The sequence below is a fragment of the Hirundo rustica genome, chromosome 5 (genome assembly GCF_015227805.2).
Source record: "Hirundo rustica isolate bHirRus1 chromosome 5, bHirRus1.pri.v3, whole genome shotgun sequence".
NCBI lineage: Eukaryota > Metazoa > Chordata > Aves > Passeriformes > Hirundinidae > Hirundo > Hirundo rustica.
The window spans coordinates 39,019,037-39,040,994 of NC_053454.1; the positions used below are offsets into that span (position 1 = coordinate 39,019,037).

General features: G+C 39.2%; 1 protein-coding gene across 4 annotated transcripts; it reads right to left on the reverse strand.

The window, feature by feature from the left end:
- Positions 1–1,060: 1,060 nt before the first annotated feature.
- On the reverse strand, positions 1,061–21,754 carry YTHDC1 (YTH N6-methyladenosine RNA binding protein C1). Of its 4 annotated transcripts, XM_040065891.2 has the most exons (18): positions 21,620–21,754; positions 17,763–17,864; positions 16,829–17,157; positions 16,342–16,696; positions 14,985–15,074; positions 14,414–14,467; positions 13,725–13,819; positions 11,853–11,961; positions 11,635–11,752; positions 10,676–10,760; positions 8,645–8,811; positions 6,071–6,153; positions 4,627–4,663; positions 4,494–4,533; positions 4,329–4,391; positions 2,731–2,865; positions 1,886–2,093; positions 1,061–1,480 (listed from the first exon to the last, which is right to left on the reverse strand). In XM_040065891.2, the coding sequence occupies exons 1-18, from the start codon at positions 21,645–21,647 to the stop codon at positions 1,431–1,433; spliced, it is 2,148 nt and encodes a 715-aa protein (XP_039921825.1). In that variant the 5' UTR covers positions 21,648–21,754; the 3' UTR covers positions 1,061–1,430. The 4 variants fall into 4 exon arrangements, with proteins under 4 accessions (XP_039921825.1, XP_039921827.1, XP_039921826.1 ...); XM_040065893.2 differs by lacking the exon at positions 14,414–14,467; XM_040065892.2 differs by having other exon boundaries at positions 1,061–2,093.
- Positions 21,755–21,958: the final 204 nt, after the last annotated feature.

Below are 21,958 nucleotides of genomic sequence, written 5' to 3' on the forward strand. Positions count from 1 at the left end.
CTTTTTACTTTGTGATTTTACGAATCTTTTTACCCGACCATGAACAAAAAAAGCTCAAACAAAACCAACACTCCCTCTTAATTTTAGAGTCTGTATATAATGCAGAGAAAGATATCAAAGTATGAGGGTGGTCCATGGCGCATTTCATCAATTAGACACAGAATGTATTCTCAATATGACAGACTGATCTAATCCTCCAGCTAGCAGGCAATACCTCTCTGTACATAATAAACTCTGTTGAGGAACCTAAGCACATATTCAGCCTCTTGTACTGCCTAAAGAATCCAAACATACTTGTACATTAGAGGTCTAACTTTTTGTTAAACACATATAGATGTTTACTGTGATTTTAGACTAAAACAGACAGAGCACAAATTATTGCCAGACCAAAATTGGACCACACTTCCACAAATGCCACACAGTGGCCAGTCTTATATTGCCTTTTAGAAAAATAGCTGCAGCACCCAGCAGGATAGAGCAGGAGGTGTTTAAAGCACAGTCTGGATTTGTTACATGAGAAGACACTGGAGAAAGTTTATGAAGAAGTCCACCAAGGCAGTGCTACTCTTACAAGTTTTGGAAACCTGGAAATTGCTGGATAAACTGAAGAACTTTAACTACAAGTTTTACTTTGTTTTTCCCGTCACAGTTTTAACATTGGCTTTTAGGTTAAAGTATTTGCTATTTAAGAGAAGTAAGAAGTGATCACTACAAAGAACACATGTGCAGACTTGCGGATCTTGCAGGACTAACACATTCCTGAGACAGGTATGTTATGGCTGAGAACAGCTTCTCAACAGCTTGAAGATTATATGATTAAGCTGAACATATAAGGCCTTAATAACTCTGATGAGCTACAGGAGTTAATGGCTACTTCACTAAGGAAGCAGAAATGCAATTACTTTTTATATCAGCAGTCCTTTTCCTAAATTCAGACTTCAGATCAATTTCGCTTACCACAAAGAACATTTGAACTATTTCCAAACATAGATCTTTTCCTAAGAACTCTGGCATCTAGCAAAGCTGTCAAGCTTAGAAAACCAAGAAACCCGACATGGAGTTTTAAACATTTCAATAGTTACCAATTTATTTTTATATAAAAAAAAAAAAAAAAATGGTAGCAATGTAGAATACAGCAATATTTTCTGGTTCCACACACGCAGGTTGTGAACATTCCAAGCAATGTATACATTTTGGAAAGAGACTAGACAAGAGAATTGACCAAAATGTTACTGAACACAGGAAGATTTTAAAAAAAGGCTAAAAATCAGGTATCAATAGTGTCTTCTTAATATTGCTTTCCTTACTGAAGACTGAAAAAAACCCACTTGACTTCACAGATAGGGTTTAAAAATGGGGGGTAAAGAGGGGGGGGAAAAAGGCTGCTACAACACTGCCATACCGTCAAAAAAAGAAAAAGAAATCATACTTCAATATTTGCATACTTGATAGCAGCATTCTCCCATCGAACCATATGAAACTACAGGAAGAAAACATCAAAGCAAAAAAAAAAAAAAAAGAAAAAAGAAAAAGAAAAAGGCAGTTATCCATCAGTATTCAAAAACCTAGAATGAAGTCACTAAGTAGATGAACACTTATTAAGAATTATTCAATATCTACATTCTTAGCTGCTTCCAACTCTGTTCCAATAGAAACATGAAGTTGAGTGTCAGCTTTGTGTATTTTATTTTTGGCCTATTTGAGTTTTTCCAGTTCATAGTTCACTGCATGCTTGGAATAGAGGGTCATTATAAATCCTTCTACACAATGAACTTTAAGTAGACAGCTGAAAATAAAAGGTACTACTTGTAAACACACAAAAAAATACAAGCTTTTTTTGTTTCAAGTGAGCACTGGTTCCAGATAGATTATCTTCGGTATCTACCTCTTTCACCTCTGTCTCTGTCCCGGTCACAAATCCTCTCTCTCTCCCTCTCCCGATCACGGCCTCTGTCACGTTCTCTGTCTCTCCGATTATCTCGAGGCCGGTCGCGCTCCCGCTCTCGGTCCCTCTCCCGGGGCCGGCTTCTCCGACCGCTGACAACGGCTTGCGTGCGGCGAAGGAAGTCGTCTACTCTCATGTCATAGTCGTGCTGTGATGAAAGGACAGCTCTGCTATTTTCTTTCCCAGATCAGAATTCCTTCCCTCATCTATAAGACTGGCTGTGACTCTCCAGAAAGCCGTTATTTAAAAAAAAAACCAAAAAAACCCAACCAAACAAGTGTCCAGCATCCATATGCAGAATCTGGGGTTCAAATGCCAGACGACAGCAAGAGACCTGAAAGCTAAGGAGCTTTTCAAGCCAGGTAACAGAAATTTAATAATCTGCCCCATTTTCTGATGTGCCTGTAAGAAGTTTTTAAACAAAATTCTGCTGATAAATAATTTGTTGTCCATGAGCACAAGCAAATTTACAGGCATGTCCTTATTCAAACTGGGCTTCAGCATGGAAAGTGTTCAGAGGTGGATAGGCTAGAAGCCAATTTAAACATACACTTCAGTTTAAGAGCCTAAGAATTTTTCATTTCTACCTCACCAGGGAAAGAAAGGCTTTTCAAGTTTGCTGGAAGTGTGTAGTCAATCTAAACAACTGATCTTTCCAAGGAACTCTAATGCATGTCATAAACATGCCGTTTATCATGGCCAACAAAGCTCTGGCTAGGCTACGCCTGGACCCCAGATTCCTACTCCAGCCTGCAGACTTGCATCCCCTCTGTGTGGACACTTACTACTCGTTTGTCTCTGTATCTCGCTTCATGGGGTACAGGATGATGTCCTGAGTATGGAGGGTGAGCTTGAGGTGGAGGTGCATGGTGCTGATAGTAAGGGTGGTGTGGTGGTTGCTCCATACCTGGATACGGTGGCTACAAGAAAGTTACAGGAAGTTTGTTGAAGCAAAGGAATGCTCACAAGGAGTGCATCATTCAGATGGAAAACACAGCATCTAAATAGATCTGATCACAGCCTCCTAACTGAACAGCAGACTACTTTCCATTAGGCTATCATGCTTTACTACCTCTCTACCATTGCTTGGAGAAGTCTGGTAAACACCCTCCCCACAGCCCAATATACCTTCCTTCCTTATTTATCTGCCTTAATGTGACACTGTACATAAAACTTCTGCTACTTAAATATGGGAGTTTTGATTTGGGGTTTTTTAAACGTTTGCATACGGAATGTGAATTCTGGCCAAACCAGTGAGCTCTTATAGAAACAAGTCATACTCATGTCTTATGAGTATGTTTGCATTCTAAATTAAAAAACCTGACTTTGCAAGACAAATTATTTGACAAAATGCTAGATTTGTTTGTTTTTAAACAAGACATATTTTGACTGATTTCTTCCATTTCTTCAATCAGTAAAATATTCCTTTGCCATAGTACCAAAGCATCTTCGCTTGCATTTTTATTACAAAGAAAGTAAATGGAAGCACTGGATTCTAGGACAACTACTTGAACTGCATACAGAAGAGGGGAAGAGGAAAAAAAAAGGGAGTTTCTGGAGGCTTAACTGTGTTTGAAAAACTCTTTTCTTCCCCATCAGACAACCCTGTTCACCTCCTTCAGCTGTAAAGAGTTGTGCTTCAGCTGAGAAAAATGAGAGGCTATAGGAGCATCTCTACATCTGCCACTGCTTTTTGCTCATTGTGAGTACAAACAAGAGCCAAAAGACTCATTAGTTATGCAAAATCAGGCCAGACTTACTAAATATAACAAAAAAACCCTCCCTACAACAACTTCTCCTGACATGAAGGCAAAACCGCAACTTGTACACGTGAACTATTTACATAGCAGTAGATAAGTATACTCATGTATCTGCTCATCTGACTGGGAAAAAAGTGCATTTCAGTGGAGGCTGTAATACAGGAAGACTTATTTTAATTAGGCTGTACAGCACATTTTGCTCATTTCCTGCATGCTTCATTGCCATAGCCAAATGCAAGCCACTGCACAATGCTAAAACCCAGCAGCCCATTCCCGGAGCCTCTTCAACAAGACCACCTGTTTGATGCATTTGCTGCTCAAGAGCCAATTACCATGAACATTTAGCAGAATACAGCAAGTGATCACACCCCTCCCATCTCGGATAAAGGAGGGTTCTGATATTTCCTCAGAGCTTACCAAGAATGCCAGACTACAGTTCAGAATAAATTTCAAAATACTTGCTATCAGTATTTTTCCCCTAAACTTTTTACACTGTTACAGCAAAGATACATTTTGGGAAAAGCAAAGAGTTGAGAGCACACTGCGTATGCCAGGCTCCATTAGGTGGAAACAAAAAGAAGCTGTATGCTAAGGAGAAAAGTCGAATTCAATAAGACACAAACCATTCCTTGCCATGGTGGTGGTGGTCCCATGTTGTGGAACTCCCTCACGTAATCATTGTAGGACTAAAATGAAAGACAGTAATATTAAAATTTGTGTTGAGTGTTCTTTGGAAGTGCAGAAAGCTGAATATAAAGTTCCCCAAAAATTTGCGTGCAACAACTTACCCCATTTAAAAATACATCTCGTCGAACTCCTGAAAATCGTCTGTTGGGAATAAAAATTTGTAGAACTAAATCCAACTTTATCCATTCAGACAAGTTACCAGGGCATAAAATGAATAACATGAACACACCTTACCTGTCTACTTCGGGATATCTGGGATCCTTTATATACCCTGTTCGAACATCAAGCAGTATTAAATTCAATTCACCATCTCATCTTAACAATCTTAAAAATTATATTCATTAGAAAGTGTCCTTTCATTTTGTGCCAGCTACAAAACTATGTCTACCTGCCATTACCCTCACTTTATAAATAACTCTTGAAAACTTACAGCTTCTAACAGACAATGTAGACAAGTAATATAATGCAATAACAAAAAAAGTGACATTGATAAACCCATAAGAACTTGCACACAGTATCAACAAATATGCAAGAGGGATACTGTGCAAATAAAGACTTGAAATTTAGTCAAACAAATTAGGAATGCAGTTGAATTTGAAGAGTATTGTTTCCAGGCCTTTCGTATGTGGCTGTTACTACTTCCTGTGTATTCAGTAGAATGTGTTCATCTGGACGATGCTTGAAGTTAATTTCCTTGTATGTTTTGGATACAATGCCACACATGTCATTAAACTAAAAAGTATCTGGAAAAGCCCCACAAGGCAAAGAATTCTTACGGCTTCAGTAAATCCCTTTAAAGAGCTCAGCAGAATGGTACAAAGCACCAGCCATGCTTGCACTAAAATAAAATAGTGCTTCTGGGCTTCATTAATTTTAAAAAATCTTGTTTGTTTTTTTTTTAAACAATGGCCTTAGAAAGATGCAGAGCAGCACCAACACTTTTTGCATGAAAGAATGTAGGCTTTGGAGACATGCTGGACAGATAAAGGCATATTCATGACAGGTTTAGAAATCTATGACTGAAATAGCGGAATGCACTTTTCTAAGAGATGTGAAGCACAATCTGGTAGACTAAAAGTGACAATTTCTTAATAGCTACTTTCTGAAGAAGGAAAAAAAAAAAAAGCTGCACTACCACTGCAAACATTTCTTTCCAGGGAACAACAAATTTCCCTTCATCATTAGATCCTCTTGTACAATGCAGTGCAACATCCCCCTCCCTAACTCATGTCAAGCTTGTAAAAAAAATTCTCTCTGAAAACATAACTGAATGTCTACCATCATGTCAACACAAAGTCTGTTAGTCAGGCAGTTTCAGCTGACATTCCCAGGTAGAAATTTCTCAAACATTTTCATTTGATAATTAGCATCTAGACAAGGAGGTCAGATCTATTATTGTGCCCACATTAACACAGCACTTGTGAGGATCACTCACAACAATGTACACAATTCAAGGCTCTTGGAAAGGGCTCAGCCTAGGTTAACTCAGCTCTCAAACCAGTGAAACAGCATCACTGACTTCTGTGAGAGGTGGGTTAAAGCAGGAGGCAGCACTTGGAACATGTCACATTTTAATATCCCAGTTATATCAGTATTTTATTTTTGAATTAACAAGGATATGCTGAAAGAGAAAACCTTGTGAATTGGTGCACACAAATCTTCATAGTAAGATATTAACCTGGTCTTTGGTGAAACTCAGGGGGATAGTCAATCCTTGGTTTCTTTCTGCTGTTATGAATATCATAATCTTCTGGTCGACGCCTACACAAATTAGATATCAAAGATTAAACAAGGTTGCTTGGAGCATTTGTCACAGCAGAATAACTCATAGGAATAGTCTAAGCTGCCCAGGATATCAATGGAATCATTCTCAACTCTATTTGCTTCAAAATATTCTACAGCATTAAATCTCAACTGAAAGAATCAGAAATAGCTCAATTACATACACCCCACTGTTACCTTCTGTCTACAGGAATTCTGGTAGTTAAGGAAGGAACTCTACCCAACTGTACCTTCATACCAAACAAAAGGGAACAAATTTGTCTAAACCAAACTCGAATTTAGGCATTAACATTACACTTTCCACATTACACTTTGAAACAAGCTATTGGTCAACAAAAAATTTCACAGAACATTGCAGTCAGAGGGTATGAGGATTACTGCATTTGATAGCTATAGGGTAAATAATTTTTTAAAAGATCTACTTAAATAACATTTATTTATAAAACTCTGCATGCTTTGTGAAATTGCAACTTTAACTGTGACTCTCCTAGTTGAATAGGCCAATTGTACTATTTCTAATAATTTCTGTTCTAAGCAATTTACTAGTAATGCACTGGTGCATTTTACAATTTAGTAACACTCAAGCTTCCTAATAATTAAAATAATTAGGGCTCTTTTCTATAGAAACAGCTATTTGACAGAGAGGTGTTAAGAAATCTGCTCTTCCTTATAAAGTTACATTCCAGGTGCTGTTAGGCTCAAAAAAGAGCTGACAACTGGCTGTTTATTTTGCTCCAAGGTACATAAATGTTACTGTACCGGGAGACTCCAGTGCTAATGTAACAGTGTTTCTAAACACAAAGCAGCTAAAGAATCATTTCCTTCCCACGCCCCTCCCCCTCCCCAACAGTATAATTCCTTATGACAAGACATTAACACTTTCTTAAATTGCTTAATTACTGTGCAACTTGCTGGCTGAGTAACAAGCTTATTTATAGCTTTTAGTTTTATAAATAGTGACTTCTCCCTCCCTTCCCCAACTTCAGTCTTTAAAGCCCACCATACCCAGTTACTAAGCTTTTTAAAATGGAAGCAGATTCTTTAGTATGAGCAAAAAGCCCAAAAACCAAAGCAGTTTCATCTACAGCAAATTCAAAGAAAATAAAAAGCTGGTGTAAAGAATAAACATACCGCTTTCTTGTAGTTTTGAGAGTGCATTTACGACCGGTATAAAATATGATAGAAACAGTTCATATAGTAGTCCAACTACTGACTTTAAGCTGTAAGCCACATACATAAATGGAGGCCCTGGCAGGCTTGAGGTGTGGTGGTGTTATTATGTATAGTTTGCAGTCCATTGCAAAACCTTCACTTGTACATACTTTATTGCACTGGAAACCTCTTAGCTTAATTCCAAAAGCCATCTTGGTGTTCAGTCCTTTAAAGCCAAAAATAGGGGGGCGCTGCCAGGTTTCCTCCTACCTACTCGTTACAGTGTCCTTTTTTTTTTTTTAAGCTCAAGGAAATGGGGACTCTTGTTGGGGCTCTGTACCTACCACAGGACGTTTCCACAAAAAGGAAACTTAACCAAAGGTTTCAGCCCAAACCATACATCAGTCTGTATGCAAAGTGGCTACCACGGGGAAAAGGTGTTTGGCAGAAGGGCTAGTATCAGTTCTTTGCAAAGACTTCTCCAATTCTGTAACAAGTTATACCCCCTTTTTTTCTGGAAAATGATGTTAAGTTCATATAGCAGTGATCAATAACCATGTCGATCCTCTAAAAATACTTTAAGTCCACAGGTACTGCCAGCATCTGGAAAGGTTGTATATACAGACACAGCAACAGCCATTCTTTTTGGTTTGTTGCCGGGTCTCCAAGGGCCACTTGATCCCTTTTGGAAAGAACCTACTGTTTTCAGAAGCTCAGCAAGATGTGTGAATTCAGTGGTTACATGTTAGAGAATATCTGGCAATAGGGTTAACACATCACGGTGACACAATTTGAAACAGTCCCAATAATGCTCCTCTTGAATATCAAAATAACTTAAATATTTTATCCTCAAAATGAGGCGGCATCTTCTGCAAAATTCTAAGTGATCCTTATAAAAGTCCCATATTTGATAAGGCTTATCCAGAGACACACCTGAAAGAAAAGGCTTTTACAAGATATTAACACATTTTTGGCATATAAATATTTCCTCCTCTCCATCTAGCCTGCTCATAATCAAGCCAAGCTTACCTATGGCTAGCATTACATGATGTATTAGCTCAGTAAATGATCTAGTCTAAACTAGAGACAGAACTTTAAGAGCTTTTTTCTGCAAAAGCAAAGATCCCCATTTTCCTCTTGAAAAATGACAGACCGGGGAACCATGTGAAATCCTCAATGAAGCCACAAACTTGTCCATGCAGCTTGATTTGAGGATTTTCTCTCTTCTTTATCGCAGGGAAAGCTTTGACGAATCACATTCCTCCATCACGTTATTCTGACACATGTGCCTATTATCAGTCCAAAGAACGTTTCTAACCTTCCCACGTCCCGAACGGGGTCTCGACGGGATGGGCGTCCTCTTGATCGGGGTTGTGAGTGCATTCTTCTCTTGTGCCTCATTTTATGAATGACTTGATACAAGTCAATACTTTCATCAGGAGGGAAGAGAAGACAAAGTTGGGTTCCACATTCCGGCTCAATTTCCTAGAATTAGTTAGAAGTTCAGTAGTGGTTCATAAACTGAAGAAATGTAACTCTCCCCAAATACACTGACAATACACATTTAAGGAAAAAAAAAAAAAAAAAAAGGCACTTCAAAGAGATTTCAGTATCACTAGAGACAGCAAAATGCACTTACGTTACCTTTCACTCTTTAGGCACTACTTAGAATTTTCATAAAATAGTCCAACACTCTGGGTAACCATAGCTTCCCATGAGACATCACTGTTTTGCTATAAAATCAGAGAACTGTTTTTCATCACAAAGAAAATGATCACCTATTACAGAAAGAAAAGTGACACACGTAGGAAAAAAAAAACATCCCAGCCTTCATGGCCTGATGAAGTTGACTACTACCACTCATTCTGAGTTCTTCATTGTATGGTAGACAGGTCCATGAAAACACCAACTCAATGTCTGACCGCAGTCAAAACAAGGAGTTTGTGCGATCAGGGTTATGAGGAAAGGAACACAGAATAAGAAAGTCATTGTATCATACTGGAAGTTCATATTCCAACCACACTTTAAATATTGGGTGCAGCTGTGCTCCTGCATCTCAAAAAAACAGGGGGACAACAGAAATGGAAAAGCTTCAAATCAGGGCACCAAGAATAACAATCTGTGCAACAATTCCTACACGCAATGACTGAGCAGGATGGATCTCCCCAGCCTAGATTAAAAGAGAAATATGCAGTACAAGGGGAACAAGATGGAGATAATAGGACTGTCAAACACCACAAGTTGTTTGGAGGAGAATGAGACAGACACCAACTTGCTGACTCTTCTAGTACAAAAGAACTTGGGCCACCAAATAAATCCAGCAAGAGCCAGGTGCAAAACAGTAACAAGAAGTGCTTCTTCAAACTGGTGACTGCAGGCCTGCAAGAACACCTTCCCAAATGATGTCCTAAAGGCAGAATTTCAGCATACGCATCCTCAGAAGAGAGATCAATTCAGAGTTGTGCAAATATAAATCGATAAATGACAATCACTTCAGGAAATAACCAGACTCAAAAAGCAGGGAGACCAAGCATCAGACCAGATGCTTGTCCAGAACATAACAGTACAGTAATTTGATGAAAAAAGCTGAAACCCACATCCAGATTGCAAGTCTATTGTGGACAAAACATTAAAAAGAATTATTTCCTTGACAATTTAACAGAAGCTAAGTTAACTGAAATCCTTTCATTTTGACGCTCACACTAAACTAAAAACAAGACCAAAACTGTTGTTTTTCTCCTGCTACACAACAAAGCAAATGTATCTGTGGGCAAAGCAATGCAGCAAAAAGTTGACATCTTCCATACAGTGTGAAGATTACCTCCCACGTTGTCTTAAAGCACAACCTGTTATTTTACCCACAGCTTGGGTACGTGAGGACAGCAGCAACATACCTGCATTCTGGTAAGCCTGACAAGACAAAGAGCCAGCCTCACTTAAAATTTGCTTAGCATATATTCTATAATGGGAGTCTATGCCTTAAGCAATACAGTATATATATAAAAAATACGCAACTCAGAGCACAACTGGAAATACCAGAACATTTTCTTAAAACCTGATGCTATATAGTTTGCACAGCATACAATGCAAGGCACATTACAATTCAAATTCAAAATATCACACAGTTTTGAAGCAAACACTGTTTATCATGAAGATGACAACAGAATCGGCACTGTATTGTTTCCTTTTCCTTCTTCCACAGTGGCATTAGAAAGCAGCAGAGTGCCTTTGCCACAGCACTCTACTGCAAGTAACTGCTCTAAAAACTTGCCTAATCTCCTGCACATTCAAAGCTGGAAGCAAGCACTAGAGGATGTCAGTTATAGAAAAAAAGTAAGAATTAACAAACCTGTCCATCGCGTCCAATCTTTACTGGCTTATGTTCGTTCCAAGGATTGGTCAGGTGAGCAGACTTAGTGAATGGCAATTCCCGCCTAAATATGCAAGTGGCACCATTTATAGTTTTGCCTCCATTTTTTTAATTAAGAAAATCATTAAAAATGTATACAGCAAAAGATTACATATAAAATAATCCTGTTATTCTTTGTACTGTCAGGTCTTCGAACATATTCTGACGTTCTACATATTAGTAACTGAAGATTTCACTTTGACTTATTCCAGTAGTAAATAATATAGTCTGAACTATGACAGGATCTCCTTCTAAAGAAAGCATTTTGGTCTTTGTGCAATATTGAGACTGTGCTTGATTATTATCTCACCATCTGAATACAATGACCAGTCTCTACATGTGGTAGCTCTTGGCACCTACTGAAATAAATCCTTGAGTACTGACCTAACTATGAAACAAGAAGTGCTCTGAGCTGGAGGTGGGACTCAGTAGTTTCAAAGAGGACCCTTCCAACAGAGATTTTTCTCTAATTCAAAGTCTCACTTTTCCTGTATTTAGTCTTTCTGGCAGTCCATAGTACTCGTACAACCACGCAAATGTGTTTCACAGGACTGCTGTAACTTTTTTTCCTTGATATATATTTAAAATATTTTCTGTAAGAACATATTCAGTTAAATCAATGAACATAATGCTCACAACCTATACATTATGCAATACTTGCACTATTTCACATGTCAGTTTAGAACAGTATTATTCCTTTGTTCAGTCAGATCAAGACCGATTTGTCCTTACATGAATTTTTTTCTTTTTCATCCACAGCTGTCTATTTGAGTGAGCAGTGAGGATAGATCTCTGGTTGAATCAAGTTTCAGAAGGATGCTGTTGGCACTTGAGCAACACACGGAAATGATATTATAATGCCTCGCCACTAACAGCAACATAAATGCACAATTATTTACCTGCAAATCCAGTCAATTTTAAAGACACCTCCCAACATTTTTGCACTCATTCCTGCAGGCAGCACCCAATGTATAGGTGATCCTCCATGATGGGACTCTGAAGATAATCTTGCAAACCCTGAAGGATTTTGTATGAATTTTAAAAAACATACAACAGAAAGGCAATTGCACATAAAACTCACTTTTACTCACCTTGGAAATAGCTCATTTTTCCTTACCTTGGAATTTCCCACTCTCTCTTACAGAAAATATCAAAATAACACTCCTTGCTGATCTAAATGCAGCATTAAGCTTCTTTTCATTCACTGGAAGTGTTGACCATACTCCCTAAAACAGAAAAACACCAACCCCATCACCAAAACGTGAGAGTTCGTCTCAAATTATTTAGCTAACATAAATTTATAATGTAGATGAAGAAAACAAGACCAAAATAGTGTACTGGAATAGAAGATAATAGAAAGAAAAAGGTATTGTTAAATTAATTTCTTTCAAGAAATATTTTAGCCTGCCTTGTGCTAAAACTTTTAAAACACTGGCTTTTCAATCTTTTTTTGAACACTGAAGATGCATTTAGACCATCCATAAGACTTCCACTGCAATTATAATGATGGGCAGACAACTTAAAAATAGTAAGGGTGAAAGTTTCCATTTATGTTTCAAGTGACTTAGGGAACTTATGTATTATATAACACACAAAAATTATGAAAAACTACCAGAATATATACAAAAAGGTGGGCAGGTAGACTTAAATATAGTATTGCAGATTTGTTGAGGACAGTTTGCAGACTTTAAAACCCTTTCAGTGAAATGCCAGCAACATGAAAGACACCAGAGTAACACTTCAAATTGGCAAGACAAATCACTTTGTTCAGCCTTACACATCTCCTACTACTACTCAATAGTATCGTTTCACTTTCATCAGCCATTATGCAGCCACACACAATAAAAACCCAACCTGTTTTAAGGTACCAACGGAACTAAGATATAGAAAAACAGTTTACTGAATTACTCCTCCATTCATCTGCTGGGTAAATAAGCTTCAGCCTCAGAATGGGATCTACATACCAAAGTAAACGTTCCTTCTCTTGCATTTTTTTAGAGAATGTAAGCATTCATGTCCTATTCTGAACTCAGATCAATGTTTGTCTGATTCTAGTAATTCATTATAGCCACCAGAGAACTATTTGGGTTTTTTTGCTAGCTTTCAGTCAGATTACATGGCTTTTGACTGCTTGTAAAGCCCTGCTGTGAACTGCACAAAAGCACCGCAAAAGTGAGATTCATGGAAGTCCAATGTCAAAGCACTGATGCCTCTACACTGAGAGGCAAAGCATGCAGCCCAACAACTTCAGGAACAAGGATACTACTGCATGGAGCACAAAAAAGGATAGGCTCCTCTACAGAGCTAAAGCAAACCCCAGTCAGAATGGTGTTCACTGCACTTTCAAAGGAAGGAGGGGTGTGAACCAAACATGTCCAGGACTCTCAGATTTGTTTAATCATTTTAATGCTATTTTCACCCTAATTTAAAAAATCTTCACTATTAGAATCATCTCCTCTATGTATATTGTGCAACAGCAAATCAAGTATTTTCTCTATAACCCGTTCCAAAGAACACGTGCCAATACAACACCACTGGCATGGTACAACGAACACCGAGTGCAATTCCACAACAGTTGAAATCCAGTGCCCTGGAATCCCTCACAAAGAACTCACCCATACCAGCACTGCTAGGCATACAATTCCACACAACCTTCTGAACCTTCTCAGAGTACAGCAGTGTGAACAGAGGTGCTGATGGAAGGGAGAAAACACCACCCCAGCATTCCTGATGGAGGTTGGTTTAGGATGTTATCAAACAGACCCTAAGGCCCCTATTAACCCTGTTCTTGCCAAGCTAAACGGCCAATGGTCTAGGACCTTTTCTAGGTTACAGTGGAAGCAGAAGAACCAAAGCACAGTAGCTTTTGTAGCTGCATCTACTGAGATCCAAGATATAAAGAAAATAATGCATCCAACCACACACTCTTCTAAACTAAGGTGGGTGAGTCTGAAAACGAAGGGACCAGTTTAAAGAAAATTCAACATACCTTTGCCTTAGCAAGTGATACATTTTCATGGTTATTACTCTTGATGAGAAAGAATCTTGCATCTTGGAGAATGTATTTAAGTTTGCTTGTTTGGTCTGAAAAGACAACAAAGTATCAAATAAGCTGAAATAAATACTTACCAAACATGTTGCTTTGAATACAGATAGTTTTTTGCTTCCTTCAAAATACACAGTATCCCACCCATTTCCTATGTATTATCAAAGTCAACCACCCAACTTGATGTCAAAGCTGCAGAGCACAAAATGCCAAGGGAAACCAAACCAAAACGAAAACTTAAGATATCCAAGTAAAGAAAAAAGTAAAATAAAATCAGCATGATTCAGTGATGTTCCGATATGTAGGACTTATTTTCTTGCTTAAGGATCTTCGCATAAAGGATGGGTAGCAAGCACAAACTGTTCAATAGAGAATGGTGAATGCTGCTCCTCTTTGCAGTTTTAGGCACTTCCTTTATAAATTTGCTGCCTCTGCAAAGAGCAAAGTGACTGAACTTTTTGCATATCACTCTCAAAACATGCAAAAGTAGCTCAAGATTCAATTATCATGCTCAGAACAATGACGTGCTCAAATTGATTTATATCAGAACATCACTACTTACAGGTAATTTAATCAACAGAGACAATGGCTTGCTATGGGGCATGCATTAAAAATTCAAATTTAAATGATACCTTTTTGGACAGCACGAACGGAAGATGATAATTTCTCATGCTTCTTTTCTGAACCTGTGTTTAGCCAAAGTACATTTGTTCAGATTGAGCCTTAATAGAGATAATATACAATTTCTACAGCCTTGTCCCATACAATTTTCATTCATGACAAATTACGCTTTCTGGCGCGCACCCACACACACAAAAAAATACTATTCAATGTGCACGAGTGTTTTGTTTTGGATTTTTTTGGTTTTGGTTTTCGGTTGTTTGATTTGGGTTTGTTTTTTAAAATCGTATTTGAACAATTTCTTACTCAGAAAACTAGTCACTGAATCATCATCTTCCAAGTTAAAAAAAAGAAAAAAAAAGAAAAAAAAAGTGAAATTTCCACTTAAGCAACAGAATAGCATTATAGTAACAAGAAAGCCTACTTCCCCCAAAGGTATCCACACACAACATGCCAGAAGTCAATTACAAATTATACAAAGCTACATACCCCATAAATCTCTACAGCCAGTTACATTTATTTTGGATTACACATTAAGATTTGATGCAAGTCACAATGATAAGCAACGAAAGGGAAGAATACCTGCATATGATTCTGATGCAGAACTTCCACTTCTGTCAAAAACAATTGGAGAGATACCTCTTGCTCTCTTCCTCTCCTTCTTTTTCTCATCTAAAAGAAACGGTAAAAAATAAAAGCAATAGTTTAAACTCAGGCAAAGTTGAAATTAAAAAGTAATGAGACAGGAAAACGGCATCAGTAAAAGCGAAGTTACCATTTGGCTTGCACGTTAAAATTGTGGTTGTTGCCACAAAACTATCATGCACAAAAGAAGCAAATGCTAGTTATTCAAGCTTTTCATTCACAAAAAGGAAGATGAATGGCACAAATCTAATAAATCTGTGCAATGTTTAGAGACAGAATTTATTAATATTATCTGTATTTTTAGTAAGGGTGGGTTAGCACTTCTTTCCAGCCTTCACCCAAATGCGCAACATCTAGCATAAACTGTGTAGTGACAGCGACATGAGCTCATTTGCTCAGAGCTTAAAAAATGGTAAGAGACAGGAAAAAAAAAACATTGTAGCACACAGGCAATTATTTCCACTCTTAAGAAAGTGTTTTGTTATACCACAATGCTTTTTAGAACAGTTATTACAGCTTCACTTGTCTTTAGGGTACACCTTGCTGTCTCTAATTCCAAACAGCAGAGCTGAGCTAAAAAAGGCAGCATATTAAGCAGGATGACCACCTATGGAGACTTCAGACAAGGAAGATACACAATAGGAATCTTAACAGGATTGCAAGCTGCTTTCCTAGAAAAAACAAACAACGAACAGCCAAACCCAAAAGTATTTACATCATTAGCACTTCACATCTCTAAGTTAGGACCAGCTACAATATACAAATACAAAACAACTGTTTCTAGTTTCTACTTAAAACAATTATTTTGTTCTAAATTTGCCCTAAGAGCTAATAATTTCAACTTCAGTTTAGATTTCCTATGATGAACACAGCCACTATTTAACATTCAGCTATCCTTCCACAGGGATATGGCGGTTTTATTACACCTGTCTACCTGGTCACTCATCTAAATAGATACCAAACAGCTCAACACTAAATTAGTATGAATTATGTGGAAAATGAAGCCATTAGATATCCAAGAAAATACTAATTTTAGTGTTTTAAAGCATTGAACAGCAAAGCCAAAGCAGTCAAGAACACAGTGAATCCTCAACACAGTAATGTGAATATTCACCATTTTGTTTCACCACCTTCCAGTATGTTTTTCCCATGCCTATGGTATTTCATAATTATCATCTTCCTGACTTCTGCTACCACAGCTTACTTTTGACATGGTCAGGAAGTGGTTATTTTTAAAATTAGCCAAACTTTCAGTGGCAAGGTATTTCACATTAGCATGCAAGATGCTGCCTACCTGATGCATCTGAACCAGACGCAGATCTGACTGACCCATCTGTGAAAGAGGCAGATTCAGACTCAGAATCGCTGGCTTCACTCCGTGTGTCATAGTCATTTCCTTCCTTCTGATCCCTCTCATCCTGTTCATACTCTTCTTCATCATCCTCCCCATCTTCTTCCACCTCTTCATCCTCCTCCCCTTCATCATCTTCCTCTTCTTCCATTCCTTCCTCGTCGTTCTCCGTGTTGCCTTGTTCAGAGGAACCACTACTGCCAGTCTCGTGATCTGAACAATATTCCTCAGAGTTCACTTCTTCTTTAGAAGAATGGCTAGATCTGCTTGGTCTTCTATCCACATCATGCCTGATTCTCTGATGTTTAAAGAAAAAGTGAATCAGCAGTCATATAACATTGTCAGGACGCACACACAGTCCTAAGAGAACGTGCCTTACAAAAGTCTCATAAAATTGCTTTATTTATAAGGCAGCAAGAATACTTAATACCTCTGAACCGTCCGGTGTAGAAGACTTTGCCCTTCTGTCACTATCCCTCTTCCTCATGTAAGACTTCTCTGGTTGTCCTTTGTAAGGTTCCCTGGAACTGCTTGACATTCGCATCCTTCGATCACCATCTGGGCGCTTGTTTCTGTCAGATCTCTGATACTCCTCTGTCTTGTACTCTGACACTGGTCTTCCTTTTGTACTCACTATTCTCTTGTTATTGCTAACTGATGAGCTGGGAGGCTTTGGCATCATCTGCCTCGAGGAATGCACAGAAGGTTTTTGCCTCTTGCTTTCAGCATTTTCCATCCTGTCAGTTTTTCTCTTTGACCCTTAAATAGAAAGAAATATCAAATTCAGTATTATTTCCAATATCAAAACAAAAGCTGTATAGAAGCTCCCACTTCCTCTATTTTAGGTAATTACACTGCTGCAGTCATAAGGAGCATCCTCCAGCTGTGGGCTTTGCAACAACACTCTAAACTGCTTCTTATGAACAGCTCACGTTCTAAAACATGTACTTAACTTCACAAAAGGTACGTATTTCTTCGATTTTATATACAGAAATGCTAAATTATATGCTTATGGGGTTGGCCTAAAGCCAAAACAAGAACTGAATTGGAATCAGACTTTGCAACCCCTTTGCTCCGCTTCCATCTCACTTCATTGAGCCAAAAAAGACAGTCATTTTCTACCAGCAAATGAATTCAGAACATGCCAGACTCAGCAACTGCTCTTGAGACAAAAGGAAACGGATTTGACTGTCTGCTTGGAGGGTCAGGTGAAAAAGCACATGTCTGTGAAATAAAAACTTTTGGAACTCATTCACTCTTTGAATCAAGTTATAAAATCCACTACTTCAAAGACTATCTGTAATAAGACAGACTTTTTTTACCACTTATGTTCCTGCAGAACATCCACTACCAAAGTCACATACCCTTTTTTTCACTTTTGTCTTGCTCACTGTCAGGGTTATACAACTCATCATCCTGGTCAGGAGCATCAGTCAAAATGTCATCCAGAACATTCAGTTCACCATCTGAAAAGACACAAAAAAAGTCAAAACCAACCATAAAAGGTCTGGATATGTAAACTACAGAACTAGTACTTACAAACCCAAATATTTCCTTTAGGGCTACAGATCTGCAACAAAGCAAAAATTGACATCTTCTTGATTTATTTCCACACTTTCATTTGGAAGGATCAAGAAGAGCAAATAGAAGAATCAGAATATGTCACAAGATGCATTTAGACCTCTAACAAGGTCCAAGTTGGCTCCTCACGTCACAAAAGCTTTGCAGGAAAGCTGACCTACAAATGAAAACTGAACATAAAAGTCTGTATAATTTTTGAAAAAGGAAGACCAGGAGATAGTCTGAGTGCCATTAGTAAAGAGGAGGGACCCTAATCCCTGCAAAACTCTGAAACTTGCATGTTTAATTATCTCTCTTCCACTATTTTTGTTGTCATTGCTGTGTTAGAAGGGTGAGCTTTGTCATTCACTTACAAATAGAAAAAACACAACAAGGAAAGCAGTACTTACTTGCTGCATCATTAACTCTGAGCTGTTCTGAAAAAACACCCCACAGCTGGATCAAAAGGGCAAGTGTTAAAGAAAATTCATGCCAGAAGCAGTGAATGACCACACCTGCTCACAAAACTTTTAAAATGTCTCACCATTTCTGGCTGTTTCACTTTGCCTGAAACCAAAGGGGATATACGGTGATTCTATTAGAAGAAGGAGTCACGAGCTTTAGGGTAGCAGCTCTATATTCCAAGCACTTTAAAAAGTGAACAAAGCCTAAGCATGCAAAGGTGAAAAATAAAAAAGTATTAATTTTGGAATCTCGCCAAAATTCTTAGTTCTTTCCACTTTGTGATTGATTATTTTCTGTGCTCAGGAAAAAGAAGCCAGAGCAAACTCCAAGGATTCAGCTAGTTTACAATATCACATAGCAGATGCAGGTAAGGACTCCTGTACTGCATGAAACTGGGGTAATGCAGCAAATTAAGTCCTGTAGAGCTTGGCAGCTTGTCTATCTCAAAATATTGAGCTGAGCCACTAGAAAAAAACCCAAACATAATCCACATTACATATCAAAAAAAGAATAGTATTATAATTGTCTCTCTACTATATACAACCAAATCTGATGTCAGCATGTGCACTAACTTTCCTGCTGGTACTCCTCCACATTTTCAGTGGCAGGGAAATGCAGAAGTGATCCCTGGACTGCTCAGTTAGTGTCTCTAATGCAAAGGAAATGGTGCAGAGAGAAGTGGATCAAACCTTTCCCTGGCAGTTCACAGTTAGCAGGCATTTAAATGCAACACAAACGTGCACCACAATTCTCTTGGGAACAGCACTTTTTTTTTTGTAGACACCTATACATCCACAGCAAATATTCCTGCTGTGACTGATAAACATATGAGAGTCAGATTTGTGGCTGTGCAACTGCCAAACGTGGGTTGCAATTTCCTGGCTTGCATTCTGCTTGCCCGCAGGAAGCTTGGCAACTCTAGAGCACAAGGTTTTTTTTACTGGACACTAATAAAAAAGAAGTGCACTGAGATTAGAAAATCTAATATATCATCCATCTCAAATCACACATATTGAACCTTAGATTTGTTTCCCTCTTGGTGAGACAACAGCATACTTGAGTAAACTACATTTAACCTGCCTACTGCAGCAGCATTCAAAGGTGCTAAAAGACTCCTGTATCAGCTCATTCAGAAGTAAATGAGAAGGAAAATTTAACAGAAAATGCAAGTCTGATACATACTCTCTCCTAAATCCATTCCAAGTTAGATGGGCCTCATTTGCAGCTGGAACCTTAAAAAGAGTGCAAGAGACAGGAGCAGGATGAGTTACCTCATCCCCTTCTTCAGGTACATCGACCTGATTTGCTGAGAAACACATTTCCAGATTTATTTAGCAGCCTGCCTCCCGTCTCTCACTTGCACTGGATACACTGCTCAACTGACTAGCACAAGATGATTCCTCTCACTGAACTGCCACTGTCAGTGTTCAACCTGAAGAGCTAAATTATCTCAGAGAGGTATCAGGAAAAACACAAAAGCAGAAACAGAAAAATGTCAGAGGACAGGTACTTTATAGTCCATCACTATGGAAGAGGGAGGGACCAACTGAGCTCTTTCTGTGACAGATACTCCCAACAGAACTCTCCTGACACACGTGTTTTGTGGGATCTTTCCATGAACAAATTTAACTCACCCAAAATAGCAGGAAGGTAGCCTGAAAGGCCATTTCCTCTGCTGACCAGGAGAATTAGAACTATTGGAAGGGTCCAAGCAAAAATCTGAGTTGGCATACAAAAGAAATAAGACCCTGTGATTTCAAACCAAACAGGTCTGCAAGCCTTATTTCTGCTTTTTTAAGTGGTAAAACAGCATTTCTCTTCCAATGGAAGCACTTACAGCAGAAATCAGTTCAGCTGCAAATGTGCATTAAGGCGTGCTGTTCAGTCAAAATAACCTCTTTTATATGAGAAATAACTAAAAACTAATTAAAGTAAAAATATAATTTGACCACTGGCAATGATTAACAAGCACAAAAAAATAAAATTCAAGCTCAACTGGATAAATAATTATGTAAATAGAAATTTACAGATGACAATAGCAAGCATTTCAAATTCACAGCGGGCAATCAGATCTGTTTCAACAAAATCTGATCATACCCTAAACTACCAATCTTACAATAATATCATTGAGGATCAAGCACCACTAATAATTTTATTTATCAGTTCTAACAAAATCTACCAGGAATTTTCCATGTCATATAGTTTCACAAATAAGTATTAGACAGTAAACCTTCACCACTCTGACAAAGCCATTTTGTGGACACATATCCTGCAAAAGGCTTTACAAGAAGCATTATTCTCCACAGAAATCCAAACGAGCACAATCCAAGCCACAATACCCTAATGATACTTTGCCCTTTTCATAACTCCGCAACTCTCTGCGCTTAGCACCAAATGGCAATCTGCTACACCTAACTTTGGTTTTGCTTCCTGAAGAGGCTATTTTGTGAGGGCTGATTAATATCATCTCACAGATAACATGCGGATCACTGCAGCTTCCGTGAATAGCGGTAGTTAGCTATAAGAGCTGTGATTCTATCATTCGACACTAATTATCCCAGATTATTATTATTCCTGAGTAATGACTCTGAAACCGTCCGATTCCTATAACTCAAATTTAATTACCCACAGTGCCCAGAAATCAGAGCTGACTGCAAAAGGCCGAGCAACAATCGCCAAAATAAGCTTCCAACACCAGTTTCTGCTTGCTAAAGTAATTACATCCCCCCACAGAAAATCGTGCAAAAACCCCCAAAACCAAAACGGCCTAGCGATCCAAGCGGATAAAAAAAGCCGCAATAGAAATGGCAAATACTTGCTGCGAAAAGACAACCTGCCCTAACTCTCTGTCGATAATGTAAAACTTACGGCCCAGCAACTTCTCCTCTTCCCGTTGCTCGAGTCACCTTGCCCCGAGCCCGCTACCGCCGGGACACCAAGGTATGAGGGGCCCTATTACCTCCTGCTCCCCAACAAAACACAAGGAGCGCTTCCCCAATGAAATCACCCTCGACGGGTCACTCCTGACCCCGCCGCCCCTCCGCTCCCCTGCAGGAGACGGTCGTCTCCCGGGATGAAGGCCCACACCAGCTTCCAGGGTGGCTCCGGGGAAGGCTCGGGCAGAGGCCCGATCCCTGCCCGGGCCTTCCCCCCTCCCCGAAGCCTAATACTTTCCCCCCCTTCCACCGCCACGTACCCTTCTCCTCCCGGCTATCCGTCGCCATCCCGCCGCCGCGACGAGCGCCTAAGATGGAGGCTCCCTCTTCCTGCACGTAGCGCTTCCCTCTTCCCACAGGGCGCCGCTTTGTTTACGCTGTTCACGTCAGAGCGCGCCGCGGGCGGGCGGGGCCGCGCATGCGCCACGCGGGGCGCGGAGGGCGCGGCCGCCATGTCAGTCCCTGGCAGCGTGCTGGGCTGTGCTTCCCTGGCTGGGCCAGGAGCTGTAGGGAAGGGAGGAGGTTGCTCTCGGAAGTGTGGGAAGCTCGGGTTTCTCGGCGTCCCCGTGCTGTTGTGACAGATGTGTGTGGTGTTGGAG